At 42.3% G+C, this 15,143-nt stretch overlaps 1 protein-coding gene across 2 annotated transcripts in view; it reads right to left on the reverse strand.

The window, feature by feature from the left end:
* Positions 1-15,143, reverse strand: part of SLC9A2 (solute carrier family 9 member A2) — a 101,100-nt gene that overhangs the window by 22,755 nt on the left and 63,202 nt on the right. For both annotated transcript variants that reach the window (XM_036907412.2, XM_036907411.2), the window contains exons 5-7: positions 14,770-14,972; positions 5,206-5,295; positions 4,607-4,677 (exon numbers count right to left, since the gene is read on the reverse strand). In XM_036907412.2, coding sequence (XP_036763307.2) covers positions 4,607-4,677; positions 5,206-5,295; positions 14,770-14,972 — 364 coding nt within the window. The remainder of the gene's footprint in view (positions 1-4,606; positions 4,678-5,205; positions 5,296-14,769; positions 14,973-15,143) is intronic.

Below are 15,143 nucleotides of genomic sequence, written 5' to 3' on the forward strand. Positions count from 1 at the left end.
TTGTTTAGGTCACCCAATCTGTGGTACTTCATTATAGCAGCTCCAGTAAACTGATACTCTATATCCACTCTCTTAGCAATTTCTCTTGGTGCCACCATCAAAATACATTAAAAAATCCTTCTTCTACTTCTACTGCCATCCCCAGAAGCCAAGACTTCTTACAATGGGCCCCTAGCTGGTCTCTCTGCTTCCACCATTGCACTGCATTTCTATAGCCTGTCCTGGACACAGAAGCCAGAGTGATTCTATTGAAAGATAAGTCAAGGCACATAATGCTTCTGCCTCTCACTTGAGTAAATGTACCATGGCCTGGAGGCCCTCCACAATCTGGAGCTACACCTGTCAGTCGAGTGCTGCCCCACTGGAGTCCAGCCTCACTGATATTTCCTGCCGTGGGAACTTGCCAGCTGTGCCCCCACCTGTGGGCCTTTATACTTCCTATTCTCCTAGGAACACTTATCTGTAGGGCTCATACAGAGACCTTGTTGTGTTCAGACTTCCCTTGGTAGTCATTTGTCAAAAGAGCCTTTCTTATCCATCACATTAGGATTGCCTACCATCTCTACCACCCCCACCCCTACACCACCCCTCACACAAACTTCCTATTCTACTTCCTGGACATATTTTTCTCCAAGCAGTTATCATTTTCTAACTATATAATTCATTTATTTAGCTTGTTTTCTGTCTCCTAGCACCAAAGTGATCTGCCTGGGCAGAGTTTTTGTTGTTGAACTGTGGCTGGCACGCCATAAGTGTGTATGGAAGAATGTATCATTTGGCTCCAAATCCTCCTTGTATCCTCACCCTCTGCCATATTCCTTGGCTATGTCCTTCTACTATGGCCTAGGGAACCTGCCCTGTCCTGCTTCCTGCCACTGGGCTCAATAATGTTACCTGCTTTGGTAAGTGGGCTATTAGCTTTCACACAATGGGAATGGAGCCTTACAGTGGGCTTGCTTATTGCAGCCTGCCCTTCTGATTCCACAATTGCTATGAGACGTATGGAATGACTCAGCCCCAGGACAAAAATGAACATCCCATGAAGCAGAGTTAAGTCCACCCAGTTCCATGAGAAGAGGCTAGCCTGCATCAGGTGACACCAGCCAACCCAATGACATGTAAGCAAGGCCGGTCCCATCACCAAGCCCAGCCCAGATCAGCTGACTCAGCCTCTTGACTCGTGTGCTTTAGCAAGTGACTATTGTTTCGAGCAGCTGAGTTTTGGGGTGGTTTGTTATGTAACATTATTATGCCAATATGTAAGTGAAATGGCATGCAATAAATATTTGTTGAAAAAGAAAGAAATGTATTACAGTGATCACCATAATCCCAAAGAGGTTTATAGACACACCTGTGCTATGAAAGGAAACAATGCTAACCCACATTGTTGGCGCTAGTCCTTTGTTCTAAATACTGGAGGGCTATGAATAATTAAGGAGAGCCATCCCTAAAGTGCTTTGCTATTGATTACACTAACACTGGGCCTACTTTTTTCTAAGTTTATTTTTAATTTCATGTTACACCCATTGAGCCAAGATCCTGGCAGCGACACATCTTTTTAAACTTCTTTTATTGTTTTGGCTTTTCACTAGGAGAAGAATAAACATTCAGGACAATGACACCTGATTTACTGAGCATAGCAACTGCATTTTCTCTCTTCACTTCATTTCCACACCTTTAATTTCTCTGCCAAACTACACATATGTGGTTTCTTTTACCATCATTAGCAACTTTTGCCAAGTTTGTGAAATTCTCTACTGCAATATCCTTTCATTTCATCCTCAAAGGATCAAATGCCTCACGGATTCTATGACAGGGCCACAATAAATCCACAGCATGAGGATTCCAGAAGAAAGGTAAAGATGCCGAACATACCTAAAACAATCATGTCGTTTTTATGGCCTTTTAGTAACATCAACAATTATGTACATACCAGAGATAGGATCTGAGCAGAACAAATTGTAAAAATGGCCTGTTCAACACCAAATCCCTCCATACTCACCTCCCTGATCTACATGCAATATACAGTGTACTTGATATTTTACCGAGAAAACGATTTGAAATTCTTTGGAAAACATCACGCATAGGAATACATAAGGGTTTATGAAATTATTAAATAAAATATGCATACTGCAGGGTAAAATGTTAGACATGTGACAGTATTACCTACCAGGCATGAATCAAAGTTGTCTCTGCCACCTTTAGAATTTATAGCTCAATCACCTAGTGGCCTATAGATGTCTGCCTGGAACAGACCACATCCCCCAAAATAGACAGCACCTCTGCCTGCAAGATAGGATGTAGCCAGACTTTCTCTGACACTCCTCGGCTGTGCTCCAGACCAGATCTGCATGATCTCAGGGGCCACCTCCTCCTTCTAACACTGCCCCAGGGACTGCTGGCCTGATTCCTACATCGACTCCTATCTAATTTTCCCTCTGTTTTGGGAGGCAAAGGAATGGGATAAATCTTTAGCCCAGTCATCACTTTAGAAAAGGAACACACTGTTCTGGGCAACTTGTCTCTTCAGGGAAGGACTGATAAATGCTAGAGAAGGGAGAAAAGTGGTTGCATTGAAAGGGAGAAGGTAGGAGGGAAATAGGCATGGCTCTGAAAACAATGGAGAAGGACAAGGAGAAGGGGCTGTGCCACCGCCGTGGCAGAGACCACCAGGACTGGCCTTTGCTGGGAAGGTCCTGGGGTGTAAAGAAGGGGGGCATAGAAAGTCACAAGGCAGACAGGGTTTAGTCCTCTACCTCCTGCCTCCAAAAAAGTGAATCCTGACATTTTTTTCCCAGATTTTTACAATGGAGATTTTTAGTTAGCTTCATTTTATTACTTTGTTGCCCCCCCCCCCCATGTGACTAATTGGACACTCTCTCCAAAGAAATAAAGTAAGTTATAAAACAAGGCTAGGTCCAAGGGACCTTTCTCCATTGGTAGATAGTATGGTCAGATTGTAAAGGCTGTTCTGGCACTTAAAGTCTCTTTGTAACTCATTTTATTGCTTAATGATACCACACCCCCCACACACACCTGTTTGCTGTGTGACTGTTTTGTTACCTTTCTCATATTGCAAAATTTTAAAGGTCTGAGTTTATGGCTTATCTGCCTCACGTCCAACATCATGTCAAAACATGCGAGCAAACAGTAAGCACTCAAAAATTCCCTTATATTAAATGACATAAACTGACAGGTGATAGACTTCATGTAAATTAGTGGGGGAAGGGGATATGTTAGCAAGTTAGTAAAAAAAAAAAAAAAAAAGGCAAGAGAGCAAGAGTGATTCACCAAATAGAGTTTCGAATCTGTCCACCTGTCTTCAGGAGACACCTGTAATGCCACATTCTTCAGAAGTCTTTCCTAGTCTTGTGCTAGTAATGTTAACCAATTGCTTTTTGAAATAAAAAAGGCCCTGATTCACAGCAATTGTCAGTTCCATGGTGCAATGCCTCCAGGGCTGATTCGAACTACCAATGATAAGGGCACTGACTGTGGGGTCAGGAGGGGAGGCACCCAGCCCTCCTCGTCAGTGTGAGCTGGCTCCTGCACCCCACTGTCCCTGCTGTCAGAATTCTCCTTACTTCTTGAGCCCATAAGTTTGTTTCTCAGTTAGGTTAAAGCATGACCTGAATTCTGCCTGGCCAGTCTTCCCTTCCACTTTGACAAAAAGATCCTTGAAGGGAGGCACTGATGTATCCACCACAGAGTCTTTAAAGGTAGGTAGGTAGGTAGGTAGATAGATAGATAGATAGATAGATAGATAGATAGATAGATAGATAGATAGATAGATAGACAGACGGATGATAGATAGATAGATAGATAGATAGATAGATAGATAGATAGATAGATAGATAGATAGATAGATAGATAGAAGATAGATACACTTACATAGGTGCACATACTCTTTCTGATAAGTATGGCTTTAAAAATATTTGTTATTTCTGTTAGTCTATTTTTATTCTCAGGTGCTGTGCAGCTCTGCATTTGACAAAGCCCCTCAACACATGTGGGAGAACAAATAGTAAAGGAACTCCTAGTTTTTAATCAAATAGGTTGCATTCCTTGGCCTCCCTTGCAGTGAGAAATGCCCATATGACTGAGTCTTGGCCACTTAAGGCCAGGTTATACAGTATAACTGGAAGAATTGTGTGGAAGTTTCTGATAACTTTGCTTGGGAAGGAACTAGTGCATATTCTTTGTCTCTTTCTTATCTTTCTTCCTACATGCAGCCTGGAATGTGCATAAGATGGCTAACGCTGGAGCAGCCATTTTGGTCTAAGAGGCAACCTTGTGAATGGAAGTTGTTAGTGGAATCAACTAGACAGAATGGTCCTGGGTCCATGAGGGGGTCTGTGAAGCAGAGCTCACCTATTAAACCTACATTGCCTACCTCTGGCTATTTATATGAGAGAAATAAGCTTTTATCTTGTTCAAGCTACTATTGTTGCAGGTCTCTGTTCTAGCTGAACTTTCTCTTAAAAGATACACTGTGGAAAAACATAGGAAAGATTTGCAACTTTGAAAAATAACACAAATCAATATGCCTGGTCTCTAGAGTGATCCCAGAGCCACTTCAAGATAAAATGGTCTAGGGGCTTCTTACTTGTCTCTCCAAAAGTTGTGACCCCAATGCCCACAAACATCTTCAATCCCAGTCTTCACATGATCAAAGAACTAAAACAGAAAAAGCAGGTGAATTGATTAATTTTTACCTGAAATCAGACACTTTCATGCTATTTAAATCAGGTCTAAACTTCAAACACTCTGACAGTTTTTGTGGATTGTTTGTTTTACTGGAAACAACAAAACAATAATCATCTTCAAACAAATGGACAAGATGTTTGTCATATTAATATTAGGCAATTCTCAGATTATTTTCTCATCATAATGGTTTGTGCATTAGTTTAGAAAATATGAAGTATGGTAATAATTTTCCAGTAGGAATGTGTTCAGGTTGAAGGAAGTAATAGGAGAGGGTTCCTTGTTCCTGGGCGCCTGAGTTTAGAGGCTAACTTGGAGAAACCACCGTGGGGCTACGTCCACTCTCCAAACCACCCCGTGCCTCCCTCGGCCTTCCACCCCTTTTACTCTCTGCCCTTCCCCTCTTCTTCAGGAAAGGAGCATCATGCTGTCAAGCTGTTCGTCTGAATCCAACTATTTTTTCTTTTATCATTTAAATTATTATACTATGTCAACACATACCCGACAATGGATTTCCTCACTGACAGCTTGCTGTTTCTTATTGGACCTCTTAACATCAAGAAACTCCACCAGTGGTCGGATAGTGATTCCCTGCACAGAATAAAAAAGATAATTTTTCTTACAAATTAAAAATTGAAGAAAAAGTTTTATTCTCCAAAGCTTTGATAACCAACAAAAGATATCTTGCTCCAAGATTTAACACAGTATATGTAACATTTTAGTAACTTTTTTCTCCTTTTCAATAGCTGGCATATTTTCAGAGGGCTGTGCCCCAACACCCACTACTGGAAACAAAACAATGGACAAAATTCAAGAAATGGGAAACATAATAGCAAATTATTCTAAGAAATAGAAAGGGAAAGAAATTCTAACAAAGTATTATCCAAGTCAGAGGAATCACCAACCTGTATTATCCATAGAAAACTTTTCAATGATTCTTATATTCATTAATGCAGTGAAACAATTTTAATTGAGCTTCTGCACATGTCAGGGGCTCAAACATTTGGGACACAAGGAGGAATAGTTCAGGACCTCAGCTCCAGGATTTTGTAGTCTTAAGGGGAGAAAAACATATCAAAAACAGTTACAAAGGAGAGAAGAAAGAATGAGAGATTCAGAGGGAACACGTGGGTCAAGGAAGGCTTGGTAGATAGAGAACTCCAGCTAAGAGCCTCACAATGCATGGGAAGCATATCACAGCAGAGACCAAACCCGAGCACAGGGTCAGCAGTGAGAAAGGCTCAGAGTGGGTCTGGGCATGTTTAACGTGAATGTGGAAGCAGAGAACAGTAGGCTATTTAGAAAGCTAGCAAGAGAAAAAATTTCCTTAACATGATAAAAAGTATCTGCCAGAGATCTATAGTGAGCATGTGACAATAATGCAACATGAAAGCATTTTTAGTAGAACTAGGAACAGCATGAAGCCTCCTCCAAGTCTGCTATTTGACACAGCTCTGCATGTCTCAGTCAACTAAATAAGACAAAACAGAGAGCTAGAAGCTTAGAGACTGAAATAAGTGACAAGGTTTTTGTTGCTTATGGATGGGGATCTATTTTTTTTTCCTAAAATATCTAAGGAAATCCTTTTTCATTTAAAAATACCAAGGAAGTTTCATAAAATGACTAGACATTTTATCAACACAAATCTATCCCATATACTAATTTAAAAAAGGAATAAACATCTACACAAGAGAGACTACATACACATAGAATAATAATATGCACCAGTATATAATATATTAAATATATAGTAGTATACTACATAGATAATAATATGATATACTTATAAACTCTCTTTATGTTTCTACATTCCTATCATGAATTGCACAAAACCTTTGCAAACAGAGCTCTAAAACTTAATTAAAGGCTATGAAAAAGATTTGAGTTTTAAAACAACACGTACAGTTCTTAGATGGGATTACTTAACACTACTATGATGACAATTTATCTCAACATACATGCAATACAATTCTAAAAGCATTATTCCAAAGGATTTTTAACAGAACTTGAGAGCTTAATTGTAAATTATTCTGGAAGAGTAAATGTCACCAGAAAAAGTTAAACAAAGAAGAATGATGGGAAACCTACAGATACCAAAACTATCAGCTCATATATTTAAAGTTATGTGACACTAGGTTAAGATAGGCCAGTTGAGGAGGGGTGAGAATGTGGTGCTAAGGACTCTCCCCAGGTTTCCTGCTTGGTGGGTGGGTGGCTGCCACACACAGCAGTATGGACAATGTGTGCATGGAAGGGGCCACTGGGTATTTTGGGGAAAGGGGTAGATACATTGAGATACGTTCCCAGCCGTGCATTTGATTTCCATTTCACCTTTCTGCATGTCTTTACATTTTTAAGAATGCTTTTGATAATATAAAGCAACTATGATACAAACACACACACACACACACATATTTTTTTTAAGGAGGTCATTAGTTTTAGTCCATCAATCCAGCTTTGGGCATTTTTCAGCTTAACTTTATCTTTCTGAAGTGTGAACTGATTTTGACCCAATTTGATGTAAGATAGACCTTGTGTTCTATTTGTATGCCAGTCTGCCACTTTGAAATAATATAGGAGGGAATGAGAGTTTTCCAATCAACACATATTCTGTAATTTCTGATTTATATAAATGAAAATAGGTGTCAACATGTGGTTTGTGTAGATGGGTGATTTCACTAAATTCTAGCTTCTATGAAGCTGCTAGTTTAATAATAATTCCAGGAAAAAAGATCAATGCAATTTTTAAAACTATATAATATGTCCTAAGGACATATCATGTTTTTTTTTCTGTTAGCATAATAAGGGGGTGCCCAGGTTTTTTAATATAGGACATAAAAATACAGATAGACCAAGGGCCTGCACCCATCTGTATGCTGATTCCTTCTACTAGACTGATCACCTAGAAGTCAACGGACTGTCACAAATAAAACAAAACTGATGACAGGAAACAAGTGTGGCCTGGTACCCAGACCCACTCAAGTTTCTAAAACTACATTTTTTTAGTTTATAATTAGTAATACATATTAACTATATGCAATGGATCACTGACACTGTCTTTTTAAGAAGTTACTTGTTTAAACAGTCCTCTTTCCAGTCCCACTTTCTCTCTGAACGAGCCGCAGTTGCCATGTTATGCTCACAGGAATTATTGAATAGGTTCCCCCTTCCTTCCTCTCCCTCCCGTCTTCCTTTTCTTCCTTCCTTTCCATCTATTTTGGAAACAGAGCACAGGGCATCTATGTCTGTCAGATCAAGTTCCCCAAGCTGGATGCTATATTCTGGGAGCCTCACTCTCTGGTTGGGAGAGACAAAGAAAAAGAAGACAAGGAAGAACACATCTGGGAAGGCACCTTATTTTACCACAGGGCAAAGCTTCTGCTTTAGATCACCTGGGGAGCAACCTGAGCAGGCTTAGGGAGAGAGCTTGTTACCATTCATGCAGGGTATAAAAAAAGCAACACTTTAGTTCTCTGTAAACATAATTTGCAAAGCACAAGCCTAATTCTCTCCCACGTACATGGCTTTGGAATGGTAAACTCAACACCTCAGAGCCAGACCTGAGGAGGGACAGAGTGACTTCACAGCGGGCACTGGCAGGATGGCCAGGGCAGCCAGGTGGGACTGTCTCCACCAATTTCATCCCTGCCTCCCACCCACCTTTCTATTTCCAGTTTTGCAAGAAAAGGGGTTGGATTAAATAATGAGCATTCTTTTGGTTTGTTCTTGTGGAAGAAAGTGATTTCTTATTTTGCTTTGGTTTCTTTTATGGAATTAAATTTCATAAAACAAATCAATAAAAAGGAGGCATGAGAAACTGCCTTATATTTCTTTGATGAGTAAGGAAGCAATATCCAGAAAAACCTGAAGAAAACCATCTTACTAAAAAGCATCACTGTTATTGCTATGCTATCCTATATAAGGCCTTTCTCACATTACAAATTTGACCATGGAGATCATGAGCCCATTGTACACACAGTGTTTATTCTGGAATGGGGCAGGTGGGCTGGGCCCCCCAAAGTGTTCACAGTGGTCTCATGCTCTCACTTCCAGCCTCCCAGCCCTCTGCTCATCTTTCAGGATTTCGCACACTGCACTGGAAGGAGTTGTCACCTGTCTCTTTCCCTGACACCTGTTTTTCCCCCCCTCTGTCATCAGTGTCTCTCCGGACTGTGCTCCCAGTGCTCAGATATGCTGCGATGGCTCCCATCTTTGCAAAAAGAAACCAAAGCCCTCCTTTGGCACACAGCCCCCTCTGGTTCTACCACTTTCCTCTACCAGACCTCAACAGAGTTGCCTGTATCTTCCATTTCTCTCTTAGCCTTCTCCCTGGAATCCAGTCACTGAGGCTTTCTTCCACGATTTAGCACACTGCACTGGAAAGAGTCTGAGGCGGAGTAGCCTCTTCCAGACTCATGCTTTAAATGCCATCTGTATACTGATGAGTCTCAAATTTCTATCTCCTGCTCTGGGCTTCCTGAATAAGTTCGGGACCCATGTAGAGAGTTAGTGACCTATTCAGCACCCCCATGTGGGTGTCTATAGGCATACAGCCATGTCCAAAATGTGCATGTCCAAAACTGAACACCTGATTTCCACCATTCAAATCCAATACTCTCCCAGTATTAAATTATCACCTACTTTCACCTAGTTGCTCAGTAAAAAACCCGTGGAACTGATTCTAATTGTTATTTCTCTCACATCCTAAGTTATTCACCTATATTTTTTCATCTAAAAAAATCCTGATCATCTTGCTCATTTTACTGTAGGACCAGAATAAAGTTGTCTTTATTATTGTTAGTAAAGGTATATGTTGATTAAATATAGAAGGTGTCATTATTATGCAATATAAATATACCATATGGCCATTTATTTAACAAATTAAAGTGCATTAGAAGGTCCTCACAAATGGCTATGAAACAGCTGGCACTGGCACTTCAGTTTGAGTGGCTCCATCAGCAAAGATGTATTTGATTGTTGGGAAAGCCACTCCACCGGGGGTCCCCACATGCTCCTATGGTGGGTGGGGGCAGTAACACAAGGCCCTGACTGCTTTTACTCAGGCCATTTTTTCAGGGTTGCATTTGCAACAAGCAACCTTGGGAGATGAGGTGATGTCACCTTCCAAACAAAGCGTGGCAGGTCCACAGGCTGTGTCTGGCTCCTGTCATGCAGCCCACTGCATGTGCAGACATCCATCCACGGGACCTGGAGTATGGGAAACTGACACAAACCAGCACGAAGTGCTGGCTACTGCTCTTGCTGTGAGTAATAAAGTCCTCTGTCTCTGACCCAGGGGTCAGGTGTCTTCTGCCAGCATCCATGGACAGTTAACAGGCTATCTGGTTAACTCGCAAGTAGGGTAAATTGCCAGACACTTCCCAGGTCCAGACAATGACTTACAGTAGATCTACACTAGTCTGTGATGGAGGCAGAAGAGACTGCTACCTCTTGAATTCCAGCCACCGTGGCTACTTGATGTGCTTCTAGATTACCACTGGATGGATTTCCAGGATTCTGAGGCTCTGCTATATGATTACAGGGATCAGTTACAGAATAATGGTCATACTCTCATCATTACTTCTTTCAAAGAAAAGTACCCTAGAAGGTGTTACATTTTTTTTTCTCTATTGCCATTTTACTGTTATAATTAAAACATAGCAGATAATCAGGTTAAATAGTCAGGTGAGTACGCTGTATCAGGTACTGTGCTTCCTCTCTCCTGCCAGATCTTACATGTAAGCTGAGGCTCCCAGAGGCTGTTAGGAGCTGGGTCTGCACATCAACCCAGACGACCTTACTGTGCTGTGCTTCCTAGTACTCAGCTCCACCTTGACACCAATCTTGAATATCATCTTAAAACAAAATAGACAGCTTATATTTTAGATAACACTAACAATCTTAAATTTAAAAGAAAATGGATTTACATGTCCAAGAGTCAGACTCACTTACTTGTCCAATATTCCACAAACAAGACCATATTCTGGCAACATGTTAAAATGTTTTATAAACAGGCTACTTTCTCTAACTATCAGTGTGATCCAAGGAATGTTAAAGTTTTCATTGCAAATGTTGGTATCAAATAATAAACTGCATGTCACAGGGAATTCTGTTTTAGAAGACAGTGCTAACTCAACAGTATCAGGATGGAAGAGTTCATCACATAATATTGAAATAAGGGGGAAAGACATTTGAAGGTTTAAGAATAGGTCCATCCACTTAAAAGATGTCATTTGAAGAAGGATATTAGAATCAGAAAGCAAAATGTTTTATGCATAGATTAAAATTAATTGTATCCACTATGTTTACAATCCATTATCTCCTAGAAGGCTTCTTTCCCTTTTCAGAAAAAAGGTTCCTTTCTGAATGGAGCATGTGTGTGTGTGTGCATGTGTGTATGCACGTGTGTGTGCATGTGTGTATGCATGTGTCACATGTGGGGTCATAGTCTCTTAAGAGCCGGGGTGTGTAGGAGAAGGGGAGAGAGAGAAAGTGGTCAAAGTCAGGACACAAGCAATATCCATTAGTCTTCAATCTCTGCCCATAAAGGATGGGACAGACAGCAATGAAGGGAAGATAGAGCAGGTGTGGAACTGAGCAGTTCCTCTTGCCCACAGGCATCAGAGAGCTTTGCCACGTTAGCCTTGAACCTAATCAAAGGAGAAGAAGCCTGACCCTGGGGTATGCTTGCAGACTCCAAATATTGACGCCCAAATATCTCCCCCACTGAAGGGTTAACTTGATTTGTTCATAATACCAACCTGTTCTTTTTGTTGCCTTTCTTTAAATGTGTCACATTAAATCTTTGTTAATCAAACTTAAATACCGATATACATGATATTCATTCTAAGTGGGTGTGTAAGCTTTGAATATGGAGAATCAAAACTTCACTTCAATCTTTCGGTTGATTTATAATTCCAAAAGCCAGAGTAGTATCCAAGTAAAAATGACATTCTATAGTAATCACCTATACACATGCATTCAATGAACAATAGTATACTTTTTTCAAAATGCTTTCCTTTTTTCCTGATTGTTCTGAATGTAGAATTGTAATTTCATTAAAAAAAGGAAATGTGATTTAATGTCTATTGAATCTAACAACTAAAAACTTCAGACTTTTATTTTGCATGTCCTCTTCTGAATTACACCTTCCTACTGAGTAATTTTTATTGTATTTTACAAATGCATATGTTCACGACGAGGGGCTGTCTTTGTACTGTAGGTATTTGCGAAGCACTTGTGTGGACAATAACGGCTGACATATTCATCTCCAAATGATCTAGTTCTAGTTGCACTAGACTGACATGGTTCTATTTTCGTCTTTGACACCCTAAGTTCTGAGGGCACGGAGACGGAGCCAGAAGATTGACTCAGCCTTGACAGGGCTCACTGTGGGCGGTAAGGACAGGGCCACTGGCCGAGGAGAGGCAGTGAGTCACTCACCCCTGCCTGAATTCTCCCTTCATGCCTGATGCCCTAGGATGCCCCTGGGAGATCTAAATGCTCAAGGCAAAGTTGATTCACTTCACAATTTTGCCTGAGGCAAAGTGCGACAGTAGAAAACTGGGTGACTTGTTACAAGGAGACTGTGAACATCATAGTAAAAAGATAAAGACAAGGTAATCTGCCTCTACTCTACACCCAGATGCTTCCCTGAGTATAAGGGGAATCACACCTGCATGGGATACTGGCACCCACACTAGCAGGCACAGCTGTGACCGAAGTGGATCCTCCCCACAAGCTGGTGAACAGCATCTCCGCGTGAAGCCGGCACAGCCCCCCATCCCCAGCTTGTCTGTGGAGTCAGAGTCTAGGCTCAACTAGGGCTTCCTCATTTACTATTACGTGTCCTGGGGTCAGTCTGCTTTCTGTCTCTGAGCCTCGCCAGTCATTTCCCACAGCTGTGTTTTGGGGATGAAATGAGATTCTGTGAGTGGGAAAGCCCTTGTCGGAGCGCCCAACGCAGGGACACGATCGCTGATTAGATCCAGCATCATGTGGGTGCTGATGACAAAGGTAACAGAGGGAAGGGGCCACTTCTTCACCCAGGAAAGGGTCTCCCGAGGCACCCTCTCCAAGAGTCCTGGGACAGACAGCCCCCTGCCCCAGGGTTGGGCAGTATGAGCGAGTGAGGGATGCACTGTTTTGGGGAGAACCAATTAGGAAGAAGACAAGCACAGGGAGTTACAGTGGTGCAGACTCCCTGTGTGGTGGGCACTGCACCACCAGAAGGTTTTGTGACGTGTTCTGATGTACTTTGAAGAAGGCTCACCTGGCCACTGTGAGAAGGGACTGTTAAGAGGGGAGTGAAGGCCAGACTGGCTGGGCTCCCTGTCCCACCATTTGTTGCATAAACCTGGGGAAGTACTTAACCCTCAGTTCCAGTGCCTCAGTTTCCTCATCTGTAAGATGGGAATAAGAGCAGCAGCCCTCCCCTAGAGCTCTGTGCCATACTGTTCTGAGAATTGAATTAGTATGAAAGGTTCCTGGACCTGAGTCAGGCACCAAGGAAGCATTCTGTGACTGTTAAAAAAAAATTAAAAACAAATAGAATGGAACCGTCTCCTGCTGTTCCTCCTTTGTCAATTACCACAGTCCTCAGTCTTCTTGGCTGCTTCCCTCTCCTTCCCAGTGCCCAGTTCTCAGTCCTCCTCTTAATTCCCTTGATACATGCTTTCACCGCCTTGGAAATAACTTCCAGTCTGCTGATGATTGAGCTGAACAACAGACCCAGTGCCTGCCGACTCATCAACTCCACCAGAGGACTAACAGCCATCCCTAAGGCAGCGTGCTCCGAACTCCACCACCAGAGGAGTGACCTGTCTCTTCTACCCACAGCACCTCACTTCTCACTTTGGGACAAAGCTACTCAGACCAAAATCCCAAGAGTCCTCTGTAACTCCTCTTTCCCTCCTTCCCCAGTCTAGCCAGAGGATTTCACTGCTTCTGCCATCCAGCTGGCCACAGCGCTGCTCTGGCCTTTCAACTGCCCTGGCTCTGACTCTGCACCCCACTTCTATGGTCCCCTCTTAACACTCCCTTCTCACAGTGGCCTGGTGAGCCTTTTGCAAAGCAAGTCAAAACACATCACCAAACCTTCTGATGGCCTCCTTCTCACTTGGAGAACAGCCAAAGCCTTTATACTGGCCTGCTTGGCCCCACAGTCTAGGACCTTCAGACATCCAGTCCCATTTACCTGGAATGTGCTTCAGCTTAGCTAATTCCTTCGCACCCACCCCCCCAGCCCCCAACCACATGAACCTCTGCTCAAATGACATTTTTTCATAGTTGCCTTTCAGGATGATTCCATTTAGAATTGTAGCACTCCACCCGCACTCTGCCTGGTCCCCTACTTCCCATGTGCAACATCTTTCACCTCCTGACATAACTCTAAAATTTCTAATTACTCACTTATTATGTCCATTGTCTAGTGTCAGGAACAGGGATATTTCTGTGTTTTCTTCACTCATGGATCCTGAACTCTTGATCACTGCCTGGCACTTAGCAGAAGTCCAGTGCATGTTTACTAAATGACTGCCTGCAAAATACAGTCTCCTAAGGCTGGCTAACTAAGAGATTGACTAACTTGCAAAGTCAGGACCCCAGCACAGGCCCATGGGCTTCCAACCACTCATTCTATCTCCCAATATTAAGCTTGTATTTAGCCATCCCACTGTTTCAAGGAACACACTAATATCAAATAGCTGTTGGAAGTTCATCACCCAACTAGTGTTTAATGAGTACATTTACAAGGTCAGAGAGTAAATGACTAAGATTTGTAACAAGAGTTCCTAAGTTTCCAGTTGTAAGCTTAGATCCCTTAGCTGAGTCTCCTTCACTAATAATTCCTCTACGTCGGCCAAATGACCAACCTGGACTCTCTTAGGCTTCTGCACAATCATATGACAGGAGGAAATACCATTTTCCTTAATATCCTAATTACCAAAGCTTCAATACCCCTTTGCCACTTTGCAGCCTATAAAAAGAGTTCATTCGGATAGTATGAATGATCTTGTTTCTTCCTGGTAATGGGGAGACTTTGCTGGGAGGAAGAACTGTACTCACCAGGATAAAGACAGTAAAGAATATGACAACGATGGCAGCCGTAATGAAGAGCTTTTTGCGGGGAAACACAGCAGCAGGGAGGAGGAACACCAGCGCGAAGCAGATGGCGCCTCGGAGCCCTCCGTAGGCAATGATGAACTGGTCCTTAAAGGTCAGCGGAATTGTCCGGAACCAGTTAATGACCTGAGTCAGGACAAAGACACCTGAGAGGAAAAACAAAACCAAACAAAACAGACTGTGTGAGCCAGAGGATGAAAACAGGAGGATGTGTTTTCTATGTTTAAGTGACAGCGTCAAGTGTCTAAGGATGGGCCCCAGGGCCTTTCCCTCACCCTCTGCCTTACTAGGACTACAAGGCTCCTGGGCCTTTGGTG

The sequence above is a fragment of the Manis pentadactyla genome, chromosome 2 (genome assembly GCF_030020395.1).
Source record: "Manis pentadactyla isolate mManPen7 chromosome 2, mManPen7.hap1, whole genome shotgun sequence".
NCBI lineage: Eukaryota > Metazoa > Chordata > Mammalia > Pholidota > Manidae > Manis > Manis pentadactyla.